General features: G+C 43.4%; 1 protein-coding gene across 2 annotated transcripts in view; it reads left to right on the top strand.

Moving 5' to 3' along the window:
• The window catches only part of LOC116486360 (ATPase family AAA domain-containing protein 2-like), a 28,494-nt gene extending 17,394 nt beyond the window's left edge, over positions 1–11,100 (top strand). For both annotated transcript variants that reach the window (XM_032182534.1, XM_032182535.1), the window contains exons 18-28: positions 804–987; positions 1,983–2,168; positions 3,967–4,096; positions 4,248–4,444; positions 5,360–5,519; positions 5,875–5,988; positions 6,085–6,234; positions 7,296–7,550; positions 8,244–8,377; positions 9,343–9,471; positions 10,897–11,100. In XM_032182534.1, the coding sequence (XP_032038425.1) occupies positions 804–987; positions 1,983–2,168; positions 3,967–4,096; positions 4,248–4,444; positions 5,360–5,519; positions 5,875–5,988; positions 6,085–6,234; positions 7,296–7,550; positions 8,244–8,377; positions 9,343–9,471; positions 10,897–10,938 (1,681 nt within the window). In that variant the 3' untranslated portion in view covers positions 10,939–11,100. The remainder of the gene's footprint in view (positions 1–803; positions 988–1,982; positions 2,169–3,966; positions 4,097–4,247; positions 4,445–5,359; positions 5,520–5,874; positions 5,989–6,084; positions 6,235–7,295; positions 7,551–8,243; positions 8,378–9,342; positions 9,472–10,896) is intronic.
• The last annotated feature ends 5,551 nt before the right edge of the window (positions 11,101–16,651 follow it).

Raw genomic sequence — 16,651 nt, 5'->3', positions numbered from 1 at the left:
ATGAAATTGCTCTGAATGACCAAATTGAAAAGCCCAGGCTTCTCTTCCTAAGCCAAAGTGATCCATAGACTACCAGAACACGTTGACTTAATCCATGGCATTCTTTGAAAGACTCAAGACCACATAAATGTCCTGTCTGTCCTTTTAGCTAAAAACACCCCAACTTTATGGGTTTGTGTTGCCACCTTTTGCCCTTCTGTTTTCCAGGATTGTTAAACCAGGAGTGAATTATGTAGCAGAAAGAAAACTGAGAAATGGCTTGTTAAAACACCTTGAGAAAAATTTGAACGGTGTCTTTATTTGTTAAGCCACCAAGTTGTGTCAATCTTTTGGTATTTTAGTATGGAAGTCATGCAAGCCCACAGTTGGGAAGTTAGATCATGTTGTCACAGCAGGATCGGTTATTTTTCTCCGTTTCTATTGCTGTGCTGTCCAGAAGATTTTCTGTCCTCTAGAGCAAGGCTAAGTCTCAAGCATCTTTGATTTAAGCCAGCAAAGGTACAGCCTGATTGTAGTGGGGAAACAAATGCTCATTGCAAATTTATTTCCTAGTAGTAAAGCAAGATTGCAGGGATATTAATTTGCAGTCTTGGTTTAGTAAAGTATAGGAAACACAAGGGAAGAAGATGAAACAATTGGAATGACTGAATAACTTAACTGGAAATGTTACATGTATTTAATGTACTGCTGCCATTTGGGTTATTTGGGGAGGGAAAAGAAAGTCTATAGGAAAAGTACTTGGAACATCTGTGTGTCTATTCAGCACCTCATTTATAAACTTGTTTTCTTAACTCTTGTTCTAGGAGTGCTTTCTGTGAACCAACATCATGCCGGCCCCGTCTGTTAATAGTAGGAAAAGAAGGGTATGGCCAGGTTTCTTACGTGGCACCCGCGGTGTTGCACGCTTTGGAGAAGTTTCCCGTTCACACCCTGGACCTTTCTGTTCTGCTTACAAAAGTTGCACCGCCAGAAGAAATCTGCGGACAGGTACCTTTTTTCTTTTTCTTCTCATCAGATTCACTGGCTCTATGTAAAGGATCAATCGAGTTGCAAGTAAGGTAAGCAAAATTCATTGGTAATGGAGGTGGCCTTGTTTTAGTGTTCTGGGATGTTTGCTTCTGTCTGAAAATCCCCTTTTCTTTTAGACAGAACCACAAACAGTCTGGATGTTGTACATGTCCACGTTTTCCATACCCAATTTTACAGTGAGGATGTTGCTGGCAGCTCAGGAAGCTGGGCGGTGTTGCTAATAAACATCTCTTTGTGGAAAGAAATGCTGCTCATCTCACTGGGATCCAGAAAGTAGTTCTCATTGCCTCCTAAGACTGTGTGCTCCCAGTAGATGGCTCTGTATCAGACTGCATGTCGGCTGCTTTTTGTAGCCTTCTTTTAAATTATATTAGTAAGGCAACCAAGGTTTGGGGCTTCTGTTTATTTTGTTTTCACACAGACATACACAACTTGTGCTGTTGCAGTATGTGCAATGAAAGCATTAACATTCACAAAACACTTCATTTGCACGCTGATGTGGTTTTAACTAGAAAAAATGAACAGATTCAGTGTTTTTACTTTTAGGCAGGAAATCCATTTTATTGTTTGGCATCACTACCTTAAAATATTTTTCCCTTTAGTGGAAACATTTGAGAGCCATCCAAGTAAGGACAGATGTGTTACACGACTGAATACTGATGTGTCCCATAAGAGGGACATTTCCTTTCTTTGTGATGCGATGATTGTGGCTGTGGCCATATAGCTACGGTGTCTAGCCACTGCCTGAATATATCCTTCCCATCTTCTGACTAGAGTTCTCCGAATACTGATCATCTGAAAGGGTGCACAGAGAAATTCCTTATGTGAAAGGATGCTTGCCACTCTGTTCACGTAGTTTCATTTCATGGGGCAGTCAGATGGCTATGTAGCTGTGTATTAACAGGTTATTCTACGTGTTTTAGTTTTCTTACCCAAGCTTTCCTTTTCACTAGCTGATCCGAAATGCTCAGAAGACAGCACCAAGCATAATTTATGTCCCAGATATCCATTCATGGTGGGACAACGCTGGACCTGCCTTGAAATTTACTTTTCTAACTCTACTACGTAACATTCCAGCATTTTCACCAGTTTTGCTGCTTGCTACATCTGATGTAGGTCACTCAGATCTCCCAGAAGAGGTATTTGTCAATACTTTTCTTACTATTTCTTCAGTTTCTTGTAATTTATGAATGCTTTCAGCATCAAAATGCTGTGCTTTGTTAAATGCATGCTGTTATTACTCAGGCACCCTAACAAATCTCTTAAAATTTGCTTAGAGAAAAACAATACTGTGAAAGCATCTGCTTAAGGTCAAGCAAGTGACTTTCACCCCCTTCTCACGCATGCAAATAATAAATTAATACGATAATTCCGGTGGCTACAAAGTGGTTCAGTCAAGAATATGCAGTGCTTGAAATGACAAGAGGATGTTTTCACTGAAGAGATTTCTTCTGACAGTCTGCCATTCCATGCTATGTTGGGTAAACTGCTAATAATGCAATTCAGTAGAGAATTTAAACACTTTGATTTAAAAAAAAAAAAAATCAGTTTCTTTCTTCATATAGGCCAAAGCTTTCCAAGCTGGAAAGCTGAGTTCCAATTTCTGCTAAAGTAACTTTGGAATCGAATTCTAGTTGTATTCCTAAATAAACTGTAGTAAAAGTACATGCAGAACTTCACTGACTTCTGAGAGTTTACATGAAGGGAAGGTGCCCAAAACAGGAACACGCTGTTCTCATTCGGATTATTTTGTCTGTTATTGGGGGAAGAGAACGGGTCTTACCTAGACATGTTTATTATCAACTGCTTTGAAAGTGCTTGAATTCCCACAGAAGTTTTTGCACAGGTTCTAAATTCCTTCTAAAATAAGTAGTGAAATTCCTTACTGTCGTGGTTTAACCCAGCCGGCAGCTAAACACCACACAGCCGTTTGCTCACCCTCCCCCCTCCCTCTCTGGGACGGGGGAGAGAAATGGAAAGTGAAGCCCGTGAGTTGAGATAAAGACAGTTTATTAAGACAGGAAAATAATAATAACAATAATAACAATAACAATAATGATGATGATGATAGTACTACTACTAATAATGTGTACGAAACAAGTGATGCACAATGCAATTGCTCACCACCCGCTGACCGATGCCCAGCCTAACTCCGAGCAATCCAGCCCTCCTCCCCCCGGCTAGCCACCCCTATATATTGTTTAGCATGACGTCAGATGGTATGGAATACCCCTTTGGCTAGTTCGGGTCACCTGTCCTGGGTCTGTCCCCTCCCAGCTCTTACTGCACCCCCCAGCCTGCCCATTGGCAGGACAGAGCAAGAAGCTGAGATGTCCTTGGCTTGGTGTAAGCACTGCTCTGCAACAATTAAAACATCGGGGTGTTATCAGCACTCTTCTCATCCTAAGCCAAAACACAGCATTCTACCAGCTACTAGGAAGAAAATTAACTCTGTTCTGACTGAAACCAGGACACTTACCTACCTTTTAATACTAGAACTTGAAAATGGAGGAAGACGTAGAGGTACTAGCTACTTCAGACACCTTTTGGTACAGAAATAAAAACTCAGCAAAAAGCCCTCACTTGTCTGCTGAAGCCTTTCTCTTCCCTCTGTAGCCATAAAGGTTCTAACTAAAGGATGCAGCGAGGCAAGTAAATACAAAGGAAGCGATGTTGGATGTGGTGAAAGCCATTACTTTATCAGTGTAGCGTACAATCCCTTCACCGAGATTTAATTCTCCAGGTGATTCTTAAAGGTGATATTTGAATTTGCCGTGCCAGCCTGTGAGCATGTAGCCTTTTAAGGCCAGGAAGATAACTTTTTCCAGTGTGTGTTCTTCAGGTTTTTATTAATTTTAAAAAGTACTCGTCTTTTTGGAATAGAATATGAGTTTTTGTGGCCTTAAATCTGAAATGTCTTTCCTCCTTCTGCTTTAGATCCAGAAATTATTTAATAAGGAATTTGGAGAAGTTTTCAATCTTGAGTTGCCTGGTAGGGCAGAGAGAGCAGCTTTTTTTGAGGACCTAATTCTAAATCAAGTGGCTAAGCCTCCTGTAAAGAAAAGAGGTGAGGAGGATATAAGAAGTACATCTAAAACTTTCCTATCTAAGTTGCTAGCTCTTTGGGATTTGCTTTGGTGGTCGTTTTCTGTCAGTAATTTGTCATATGCTTGTATTTGAGTACTGTAAATTGGCTAATTTTTCCTGATTAATTGAAGTTCATCGGACATTGGAAGTCGTGCCTGTAGCACCAGCAGCTGAGCCTCGGAAGCCACAAGAGGAAGAAGTAGTGATGCTGGAGGAGGAAGAGGAGGATACCTTGCGTGAACTTAGAATTTTCTTGAGGGACGTCACTCACAGACTTGCCACTGACAGACGTTTCAGGGAATTTGCAAAGCCCGTTGACCCCCAGAAGGTAAACTAGTGCTGATCTGTGTGTGTCTGTAACTTCTCAGTGTTCGTATTTCTCAGCATTTTGGGGAAGGTTCAACTTTGTTTTTAGGGCTGCACTATTGGGATTTTGCAAGAAGCAGAGGCAGTGCTTTTACTTCTGCTGACTCTCAAATGTCTCTTACCGGATTGTTCGCTGAAAGCCCTGGTTTCATTCTAAAAAGCCAGTCCATATGCCAACACAGTTTGCTCGTGAAAAGGCTTTGATATGTAGGCACGTCACAGCACTGAAGAGCACAGAAATCTTTCCTTATAATTACAAACAGTATTTACAGGACTACTTTAATGAAGTCTAAAGGCCTTTATTGGACTGTCAGTTCCTGTGGGAACAGGAATAGGAGCAGGCTTTTCTTCCCCTTTTCTCCTAGGTTCTTGAGCTGTGAAAAATCTAGACAGATCCATATGTCCTCATCTGAACTAGTCCTTAGGCTCCTCTTATGGTCTGAGGGAAGAAATCAGCACCTCTGGGCCCAGTTATCTCATTCTACAGTAGATGCCTGCACTAGGTACTTCACAGGTGCAATGCATGCACCTTTTCCTCAATGTCGACAACAAAGAGAATGTTGGATGGCTTACTCAACTTTCACTGTTGTGATTTTCTGAAGCAAAGTGAGATGAATCTTCCACCCTCAGTGTTTCTTCTCTACCATGCACGTGCTTCTGACCTCCCTGCTTCTTGTTGTCCTCTCCTAGCAGCTCTAATGCCAGTTGAAAGAGCCCTCCCATTTTTGAGAAGCAAACTGGTTAATTTCGGCATCTTCCGATGCATCGCAAATGTTCAGAGTTTTTAGGAAGTCGTTTATGTAAAGTTTTCAGAATAATTTTGGCAGACAGTGTGCAAGGTTAAGAAAACCTCTGAATGCTTGTATTTGACCTGCAGGTACCTGACTATGCCACGAGGATTAAAGAGCCGATGGATCTTTCAACAGTTCTGACGAAAATTGACTCGCGCCAGTACCTCACTGCAAGAGACTATCTGAAGGACATCGACCTAATCTGTAACAATGCCTTAGAGTACTACCCGGATCAAAGATCTGCAGGTGAGGATGTGCTTTTTAGCCCTAGTTTAAAAAATCTGTCAAATGTAGAGATGGATAAATGCTGTGTGCGGACAGTAGACTTCGGATGGATTAGATGATTTTGGACGTCCACAGAGAACATCTCTTAGCACATTGTAAATATTTGATCATTTTGCTACTTGGGCATGGAACTGTGATATAAGTGTTCCCAAGGAACTAGTGCTTTTGTTTTAATTAACTTCTATGTTGTTATGCTGAAAATATTCACTGAGAGAACCTTTCGGAACCAACCTCTGAAGAAAGCAATTTTTTTCTGTGATCCAAACAGTTTCATTGGTTGGTAGACAACATTCAGTTAAAGTCTGTAAAATTTCAGATCGTCACAGAGCCTATGTTTTGCAAGACACTGCATATTCAATGGTGAGGAATGAAATGGAGACAGAGTTTGGACGACTTTGTGAACAAATTAAAGAATCTCGTGAGAAAAGAGGTACGTGCTTTAACGCTAAGGATTTTAAGACTTGTCTCTGCATTTGTAACTGAAAATGCACGACGAAGACCTTTGGTATCTATTCTTTATTGCAAGGTCGCACCTCTCCAGCGTGTGCTCCATGCGACAACTCCAAGTCACCACAGCAGAACCCTGCTCCTGAAGACGACAAAGCAGATGAAGAGAGTAATGAAAATGAAGAGATGGCAGCGGCACCTGTAGATGCCAGTACACCCATTTCTAATGGCAAGTTGCATTTTATTCAGCTGCTCTTGTCATTCCTACCTTCTCTGTTCTTGAGGTGCAACAGGTGTCTCTGATGCCTGGCTCTTTATGCCAGAGGTATTTTGTTTTCAAATTTACTTCAAAATGGGAGAGAGAAATCCAGAGGTCATTCATTCAATATAGTTATGAATTAAAGTTCAAAGAAAGTTGGTTTACAATATAAAAAAAAACAAAAAAAAAAAACAACTTTGATGGCCCAATTGACATTTAGTCGCCCCTGAATTGCTAATTCTTGAGGTAAAAAACATTGTGGATGGCAGTTTCTGAATACTTAACTAGTTTTTAATTATGCACAATGGTATTTTTACCCCCACTCCACCCCTCCCTTCCCCAAATGCTAAAATCTTAGCTACCTCATCCTGTGATTCCCAGTTGAAGGAGGGAAGTCTAACTAGTGAGAGTGGGAATTTTGCCATGGACTCCACACATATCCTTTTGCAATACTAGATGGGTACTACGAATGTTGGGCAAAACCACAAAGTCTGTTTTTTCACAAAAGGTTTACCGAATCAGGAAGCATACGAGGTATAAGTCTTCCCGTTTTTTCTCCTTTGAATATTCCCTTAAAATTGTCTCATTAATTAAACTCTTCCAAACACGTATTCAGCTTTGGAAGTCTTCAGCTTGATACCAGACTCGAAGGAGAGCTTCTTTCCAGAGGCTTTTATGATGTTCATCTGTATTAGTTCATGTAGTAAGACAGTGACTTTATCAAATAACCTCACGTTGGATTAATACTGCCCATCCAAAGTAAGAATCCTCAGCACGTAAAATCGTGAAAGTGACTGTTTAGTGAATGAAATTCCATAGCTGTGTGTGGTTTGTTTGCTTGTTTTTAATCTTAATAGCAAACTGACCCCATGAACTTTCAACTCTTTTCTCAGCATATGTAGGGATAGAGGCAGTGGCAGCTCAGTTTCTCTGTTTTCCTTGTCAGTCAAGTAAGACGAAGATAATGGATTTTGAAGAAAGAATTCTTTTGGTTCTGTTTTGGATTATTTTTTTATGCTGTCTCTTTGTAGGTGCGTCAGAAAGAAAGCGCAGAAGGAATAACTGTGCGCGTGCTGCAGCAAAGAGAAGAAGGAGTTCTCAATTTGATAAAGAGAACAGAGTACCAACAGGTGACCAAAACGATAGTGCTGAAGAAGAGTTTGTGGAAAAACATGTTTCTGACATATGTCAAGTGAAACTGAACACTGAAAAGGAAAGCGCTAAGCTTTGTGGATATTCGACACCAAGATGGGGAACTATAACTAATGAAAATCCAAGTTCAAATGGTAAGGGAGAAGTCCAACAGATCCTTTAGCACCTTATTCTTGCTGAGGAGGATTGCACTATTTCTTAGCTTTAGCCTTCAATTTCACTCTATTTTTTCTGTTACAGCTCTCAAAACTCATCACACAGCTTATTCCGTAATGATGTTGCTCCTCTAATTGTGCAAGCCAAGCCCACAGGTTTCTGTAGGTGCTGGTGTTTTGATTCTAAAGTCAGTTTTTTTCTAATGGTACCTAACTGAAAGCCAGCAGTCACTGACAGTCACTGCCATTCTTTTATTGTACGAGGTGCTTTCCAATAACGAGCAGCTTAGGTGAAAAAGCTGCCCTTCAAGATGCGTGGATCCAGAGTAACATGTGGAATAGGAGACTTAAGCCCTATGTTGTACTCTAAGATGTGTTCCCTAACCTGAATTGGCAACGTGACTCTTTTTTTCCACTATTAACCTTTTCAGGAGTGCTTTTTGTTTGTTTGTGGGTATTGTTGTTTGCTTTTTTTGGTCTTAGTTTCTAATTTTCATGGAGCAGTGACTGTAGCTGGAAAGAAGGGAGAAGCCAAGTATTTCTCAGTGAAGACGCTAACAATTCTGTCTCTGTATTTGCAGAAGGAGACTGTTCTGCAGGTACAGGATACTTCACTGAGACTGTATTCTAGATAAACAGAAAACCTGACTGAAGAAATTTGTGTCCTTCCAGATTCCTGGGCATTTCAAGCGGTGACTCCTGAACGTTCTTGGGAAGAAGACCAGCAACAGACAAGGGATGAGAACACTGTAAAAGTTCCTGCAGAGACAGACTACGTAGTTATCGTGGATCGCAATGAGCTCAAAGTATGTCTAATTTCAGCTTTCTTTTAATGCTCAAATAGGACATATTCCTGTGACATGTGAAATTGCAAATTAATCCCATTGTTAACCAATGCCAATTAAAACAATTAATTGGAAGGACATATAGATAGTGAAATCATTCAGCCTGTAATGCACTGTGACTCTTTAGTTTCCACAGCTCGTGTAGATTTCTGTAGGCTACCATTTGCTTCTGGTCATCTGCAGCTACATACTCGCAGGCTCACACAGCTAATGGACAGCTGTGGCAGTGGAAGAAGGTGCTGCCACTAGCTCGTCACTGTTGCTGTGCCAGAGGTGATCATCTCTGCATCTTTGGTAATAGAAATGACTGTGTGAGAGAGAGGTGATTGCTCCAAGCAGTCACTTTGCTATTTACCCACCCCTGAATTTAAAGGTAGGATTGAGCAAACAAGTCCACCTTTGCTCTGGGCGTTTGAGCAATCTGTTCTGCCAGCAGGGTTGTAGGCATGGCACACGTGGGTAAAGGTAATCACCTAAGGGTGCTTCCTTTTCCAGCTGGCACAGCTGTATCTACAAGATCTGCAGCCTTTTTACAGTGCCCCGCGCTGCTGCAACGCTTCTCGAATGAACTGCAACAGTGGCTTTGCTGTGGCAGCAGCTGTCCTACAGCGAGGATCGTGTCATTCCCTGCTGCTTTGGGAGCAGTCGACTTGCAATTACGACCATCGATGGGATAGATTGATTAGTAGTAAAAGATTGTCCGAAATTTCAGCCTTTCCTTTCTCTGAACGATGAAAAATTAACTCATTTTCCCTGCTGAAATCTCATGGGATATTTAATCTGTGTGTCACATTTTATTTAATAGAGAAAGAAAAAGTAGGATGTCACTTGTATTGTTACTGTTCAACGTCCGAAAACATACAGAGCGTATTCAAAGGATCTTGTACTATTCTAAAGTTGTTGCTTTGCTCCATTGTTGTCTTCAGAAACTGTTACGCTTTGTCACTAAGATAACAAAGAGATTGGACATATATCACCTGGAAAAAGTGTATGGAGTCATTATTCAGTGTATTTACAACCATCGAGAAGACTACGACAAAACCGATTTGGTGGAGGTAATTTTTGTTTTGAATTCTAGCACTTTCTGTCACTGTTAGGCAGTATTTGTGTGTTCTGGAATATCGTGGTTGTTTAGCATTGCTCTTACTGCTTAGCTGTCTGTGCGCAGATGACAACAACAACAGTACGACTTCTCCCTTTCAGTCTGGAAGACGTTTCTCCATCTTGCAAAACCATTGTTATATTTGGCATAATTGTTGGCAGTTTCTGCAGGAAAAAGCTTGAACTTGAAGACAATGAATGGGTCCACCCACACAGCCCTTTCAAAGCAGTTAACCTTAGTCTGTCAGTAGTTTTCCTTGAGAACCATTTTGGGAGCGGGAGGACTACGAAGGGAAGGTGCTTTTCTAAGTCTTTCACTTGCTCTCTCTCCAGCTACAGCCAGTCATGCCCGGTGATAGCAGTTGTTCCATCCTTGGAGAGAAATTTAAGTATATAACAAGAGTTTGAGACTTCTCTCTAGTCACACTCTGATCTCTTTTTAACTAATGCCCTTGAGCATCTGTCACTGGGGAGATTTCTGCCTGTGCCAGTTTTACACTGAGTCGAATTCTCTGGTCTCTTCCTGTAAAAGATGATTTCTGAGTTGTCCGAACTCCTCAGAAATCTGCGTGAGGCGTCCATGGTCCAAGTCAGGTGTCCCCTGTATACGCTGGATATTCACTCTTCACATTGAAGATCCTTGAACCCATTTATCTTAGAGTTGCTCGTGCTTGAGAACAGATAAAATGTGTTGTGCCGATCAGTCTGCCTTAAAAAGAGAGTGCCTCTTTTTTTTAGGCACTGGTCACCTCGCTCTCTTCTTCCACATCTGATAAAGAGGTAGAACGGACACTCTGTTCTGCCTGTGAGAGGATTATTTAGATTCAGGGAGGCCGCTCCTGAATAAAAAAATGAGATCTTTTAGCTCGAGAAGGGATTTATTTATGTTATCCCATGGCCTGTGAACTTTTGTAACTTAACATTTAATTGAAGTATTAAAAGTTAAGTAGCTTTCTTGGTTTTCTATTTCTTCCTTTAGCTTCGGCAAACAAATCTCTCCTCTTCAGAGTGCACTGTACAAGTTAGTCAGGAGCGTGCTCTACTGTATGGAGAGAGAGAGAGAACTGAAGGAGTAATTATTCAAAGTCCAGAAATTAACTTGAGCTTGTTGTGGCTTCTCAGGAACTGTTTCTTCTTTCTAATTGTTGTGAAACCGCTGCTGAGAGAGATCCATATAGTTGATATCCTCCTCTCTCTTTTGGATGTATAAGGATGCCTCTGAAGCTAGAAGGGGTAATAGGCCGTTGTGATGGTGGTAGCACACTGTTTGCTAAATATTACTAACCATGTATTACAAATTATTTATTTTTGTAGTAATAGAAAGTGTTCTTAAGCTTTCATTTGTGCTTACTGCTATTTTGTCTTTTTTTTCTTCCTAGGAAATTAAGAAAGAAATCTCAGCCTTCTGGTCTGACACGTAGTCTTCAACATACTTAATTTTTACTCTCCAGAGGCTTTTGTTGCACACTGTTCTGTTATTTGTAAACAATTTAGTAAATAGTATCTCATATAGGTATATAAAATTTCATGTATAGGTATTTTAAGATATTTTAGGTCAAATAAACAAATTTGTTTTTCTTAAATATATTTAAGTACTTTTATTTGATATTTTTAGCTCTCTATTTATTATCCTCTCTCTCTATGTATATGCATGTATATGTGTATGTATATAGCATGATAAATAGCAAGCTTGGCAGAAGGAATGGAATATACACAGTCTTCTGAAATCACACGACATGACTTTCATTTCCATTACACAACACGTTAATTTTCCATCTTCTTTTTATCGGAGCTACTGCTGACAGTGCCTATGTAACACTGTAGATTTGAACGTCTTTCGGATACTGCCAATACCTCTTTTTAAAAGAAAATGACTGAAAACTGGATAGACTTTTAACGTACTTCGTCAGCTCTTCAGAATATATTTTTCTGAAGTAACCTGTGGTGCTCTTTATTCCACTGGACACTACATAAATGTCTTAAAAGAAACCTATATACGAAATGCAAATCCTTCAGAAACCTCTTAGTGCAGTTTAGTGCAGGAGGTATTTTTATGTCCTATAAAAACTTGTAAACCTCCTTGACCTTAGTGCAGGAGGTATCTTTTTTTTTATATAATTTACTGATAGCACCTTAAAGGGCTTTCACAGCGTTAACACGCTAGAGAAAGTATGTGGGAGAAACACTGTCCACAAACACAAGATTTTTGCCTATTAAAAGTAAACGACACAAACTGAAGCAAAGCAAGAGTCTTGCTTCTAACAATGACAGTGTTACTGATACCAGAGAATACCATTTTAATATGAAAAACTAGTTCCAAGAAAGCCTTATAGTTGAATAAATTGTTTTCTACTGACCTGGAGATAATTATATCTATTTATTTTCATAAAAATGAATATATTGCTGGTGATAAATATATTTAAATGAACAGAAAGCAATACTCTGTTTGAAGGATACCTCTTCAACCCAGCAGAGAAAAATTTCTCTGAATTTCACCGATACTTAAGTTAAGGCAGGAAAGGTTTAATTTTTTTGAAAATAAGATTCTGTATCAGCTGTGCTAAAATACACAGCAGGATATGTTGCTGTTGTGTTGTCACATCACGTACACAACACCTAGTGATGGTGAATACCATCTCTATGCAATGCAATCTATGCTGTGCAGTCTCTGTTTTTCTTAAGAAAACTGAAACACGTGTAGCTTTTTAGCATCTGTCCCAATATCAGTGTAGTATTAAGAATTTTTTCTTTCATGTGTATTGTTTGGCTATAATAATAAAAAGTGAGCCACCATCTGTTTTGTTGTTGTCATCGTTTTTTAATCTTACACTTCAAACTGTGTAAACTTTAAAAAAAAAAAAAAAAAGTTTGTGAGCAGCTTACCCCATTCTTGTTGTCTTGGTTATATGTCAAAGGCAAACACAGGAGGAAGAAAAATATATATGGAGAATTTACATTTTAATGTATTATTACATTGAGAAGGTAATAAAGGAGTCGACCTCCTTTTTCCTTAAATTCTTCTTCACCTTGGTTAATATGTCACAGATTTTTAGAACCACAGAACCATAGAATATCCCAAGTTGGAAGAGCCCCCTAAGGATCATCAAGTCCAGCTCCTGGCACTACACAGGTCTACCCCAAAATTCAGGCCATGTGCCTAAGAGCACAGTCCAAACGCTTCTTAAACTCCGACAGGCTCGGTGCAGCGACTGCTTCCCTGGGGAGCCTGTTCCAGTGTGCGACCACCCTCTCGGTGAAGAACCTCGTCCTGATGTCCAGCCTGAACCTCCCCTGCCTCAGCTTGGCACCATTCCCTCAGGTCCTGTCACTGGTCTCTAAAGAGGACAGATTGGTGCCTGCCCCTCCACTCCCTCTCCTGGTACAGAACTGGCTGGAGGGCTGTGCCCAGTGGGTTGTGGCTAATTAAGTCCAGCTGGCGTCCCATTCCAAGTGGTGCCCCCCAGGGGTCGGTACTGGGGCCTATCTTGTTTAATACCTTTAGTGATGACCTAGCTGAGGGGATGGAGCGTACCCTCAGAAAGGTGGCAGGTGACACTGTCGTGGGTCCGCTCGAGTGGGCAGCCGAGCTCCACCACAGCCGCTCTCTCACTCTCCCTCCTCCGAGAGGAATGGGGAGAAAATACGTGAAAAGGGCTCAAAGGTTGAGATAAGGACGAGAAAATCATGCAGTAATGATGGTAACGGGCAAAACAGACTCGGCATAGGGAGATAGTAAGATTTATTACTAACAAGCTAGAGAAGTGAGAAACAAAGGAAAGAAACCAAAAGCACCTCCCCCCCATCCACCCTCTTCCACCTCCTCCCCCTGAGCAGCACAGGGGAATGGGGGAATGGGGGTTATGGTCAGTCTACAGCGCTTCTTCTCTGCCGCTCCTTCTCGGTCACTCTCGTCCCCTGTGCTGTGGGGTCCCACCCACGGGATGCAATCCTTGATGAACTGATGCAGCGTGGGCTTCCCACAGGCAGCAGCTCTTCTAGAACTGCTCCAGATATGGGTCCGTACCACGGGGTCCATCCCTCAGGATAAAACTGCTCCAACCTGGCTCCCCCACGGGCAGCAGCTCCTGCCAGGTCACCTGCTCCACCATGGTCTCCTCCACGGGCTGCAGCGTGGAACCCTGCTCCACCGTGGCACTCCATGGGCTGCAGGGGGACATCCTGCTTCACCATGGTCCTCACCACAGGCCGCAGGGGACTTCTGCTCCGGCGCCTGGAGCACCTCTCCCCCTCCTTCTACACTGACCCTGGTGCCTGGAGCACCTCTCCCCCTCCTTCTACACTGACCCTGGTGCCTGCAAGGGCGTTCCTCACTCCTCTCACTCTCCCAGCTGCTGTGTGGCGCAGCATTTTTTTCCCTGTCTTTCCCTCTCACAGAGGCGCAAAACAACATCGCTTATTGGCTCAGCTCTGGAAAACAGTGGGGCCCTACCAAACATGGGGCAGCTTCTAGATCCTTCTCACAGAAACCACCCCTATGGCCCCCTGCCCCCAAAACCTTGCCACTACAGACACCCACTACAGACACCAAGCCGGGAGACAGTGTCGACCTGCCTGAGGGTAGGGCGGCCCTTCAGAGGGCCCTGGATAGGCCGGACTGCTGGGCTGAGTTGAATGGGGTGAGGTTTACCAAGGCCAAGTGCCGGGTCCTGCACTTTGGCCACAAGAAGCCCATGCAATGCCATAGGCTTGGGGCAGATTGGCTAGAAAATTAGGAAGAGGAAGGGGACCTGGGAGTGTTGATCGATGCTCGGCTGAACACAAGCCAGCTGTGTGCCCAGGCGGCCAAGAAGGCCAATGGCATCCTGGCCTGCATTAGAAATAGTGCAGCCAGCAGGAGCAGGGAGGTGATCGTCCCCCTGTACTCTGCTCTGGTGAGGCCGCCCCTCAAGTGCTGTGCTCAGCTTTGGGCCCCTCAGTCCCAGAAGGACATCGAGGCCCTGGAGCATGTCCAGAGCAGGGCTACGAAGCTGGGGAAGGGCCTGGGGCACAAGTCCTGTGAGGAGCGGCTGAGGGAGCTGGGGGTGGTTGGTGTGGGGAAGAGGAGGCTCAGGGGAGACCTCATTGTACTCTACAACTTCCTGAAGGGAGGTTGTGATGAGGAGGGGTCAGCCTCTTTTCTCAGATAACTAATGATAGGACTTGAGGAAATGGCCACAAGTTGTGCCTGGGGAGATTTAGATAAGATATCAGGAAAAACTTTTTCTCTCCGAGAGCAGTGAGGCACTGGAACGGCCTGCCCAGGGAGGTGGTGGAGTCACCGTCCCTCACGGTGTTCAGGAAGCGTCTGGACAAGGTGCACGAGCTATGATTTAGTAGCTTAGTGGGTAGTAATGGTAATAGAAGGATGGTTGGACTAGATGATCCTGTGGGTCCTTTCCAAGCTTGTGTTTCTATGATTCTTTCATGAGGAAGCTGTAGACCACGATGAGGTCTCCCCTCAGCCTGCTCCTTTCCAGGCCGAATGGGCCCAGTGCCCTCAGCCGCTCCTCATATGTCTTCCCCTCAAGGCCCTTCACCATCTTCGTAGCTCTTCTCTGGACACTCTCCAACAGTTTAATGTTCTTTTTGTACTGTGGTGCCCAGAACTGCACACAGTGCTCGAGGTGAGGCCGCACAGCGCAGAGCAGTGCAGGACAATCACCTCCCTCAACCGACTAGCAGTGCCGTGCTTGATGCACCCCAGGGTATGGTTGGCCCTGCTGGCTGCCAGGGCACACTGCTGGCTCATATTCAACTTGCTGTCAACCACAACGCCCCTAGATCTGTCTCTGCAGGGCTGCTCTCCAGCACCTCATCGCCCAGTCTGTACATATAACCAGGGTTGCCCCGTCCCAGGTGCAGGACCCGGCACTTGCTCTTGTAAAACTTCATGCGGTTGGTGATCGCCCAGCTCTCCCATCTGTCCAGATCTCTCTGCAAGGCCTTTCCACCCTCAACAGTCAACAACTTCAAGTTGAGTGTCATCAGCAAATTTGCTCAAGACACCTTCTAGTCCTACATCCAGATTGTTTATAAAAGCATTGAAAAGAACTGGCCCTAAAACGGAGCCCTGGGGACCCCGCTGGTGACCAGCCACCAGCCTGATGTAGCCCCAGGCTGAGTTTTGGGGATGCTAGCTAGCACTCCTGAGCACATTACTTCAGGTTTCTAGGCCAGTCCAATAAGCGTCTTCCACCACTGAGGCACCAGGATGAATATGAACCAGTCCTTTTTGTTAGAACTGTAGGGGTTGGAAGGGACCTCCAGAGATCATCGGGTCCAACCCCCCTGCCAAAGCAGGTTCCATAGAGCAGGTTGCCCAGGTAGGCATCCAGACGGGCCTTGAATATCTCCAGAGAAGGAGACTCCACAACCTCCCTGGGCAGCCTGTCCCACTGCTCCATCACCCTCACCACGAAGAAGATCTTCCGCATGTTGGTGCGGAGCTTCCTGGGCTCCATTTTGTGGCCATTGCCCCTTGTCCTGTCCCCACAAACCACTGAAAAGGCCAAATCCCTCTGTCCACCACATCTCAGCTATTTTTATACACATTGAGGAGATCCCCTCTCAGTCTTTTCTCCAGGCTGAACAGCCCCAGGTCTCTCAGCCTTTCCTCACAGGGGAGATGCTCCAGGCCCCATTATCGTCTTTGTTGCCCTCCGCTGGACTCTTTCCAGGAGACCCCTGTCTTTTTTGTACTGGGGAGCCCAGAACTGCTGGACTCAGTACTCCAAGTCTAACTTTTCTCAATTGTTGCAGGATCTATCTGTGCCATATAAACCATGGAGCTTTCTAGGCAAACACTGGCAAATCGTGAGCCAGGTGCAACTCAATGCTGACGTTTCCGTCAGTGTGTGAGGGGTGGCAGCTTTTTCCAAGACTGACCTATGCCTGGCACCTAATCTTCCACATTTCAGTAGATGTACAGAAAGGAACAAAGAGCTGTGTTGTTAGCACTGTATTTAAAAAGCTACCGTGAAGAAGATGCCTGTGTTGAGCGGACAACAGGAAGCTTTCATTGCATCTCCAGGCAAAGGAGAGGAAAAAAAAGTATCACTGAGGCAAAAATGTGTTTCTTCTTATCCACTTCAAGACAATGTTGAAAACCTGGTATCCTAAATGCATCTTTACCTA

This window comes from Aythya fuligula, chromosome 2 (genome assembly GCF_009819795.1).
Source record: "Aythya fuligula isolate bAytFul2 chromosome 2, bAytFul2.pri, whole genome shotgun sequence".
In the NCBI taxonomy this organism is placed as follows: Eukaryota; Metazoa; Chordata; class Aves; order Anseriformes; family Anatidae; genus Aythya; species Aythya fuligula.
Note: the sequence above shows the minus strand (reverse complement) of the source record. Positions and strands in the feature narration are given on the sequence as shown.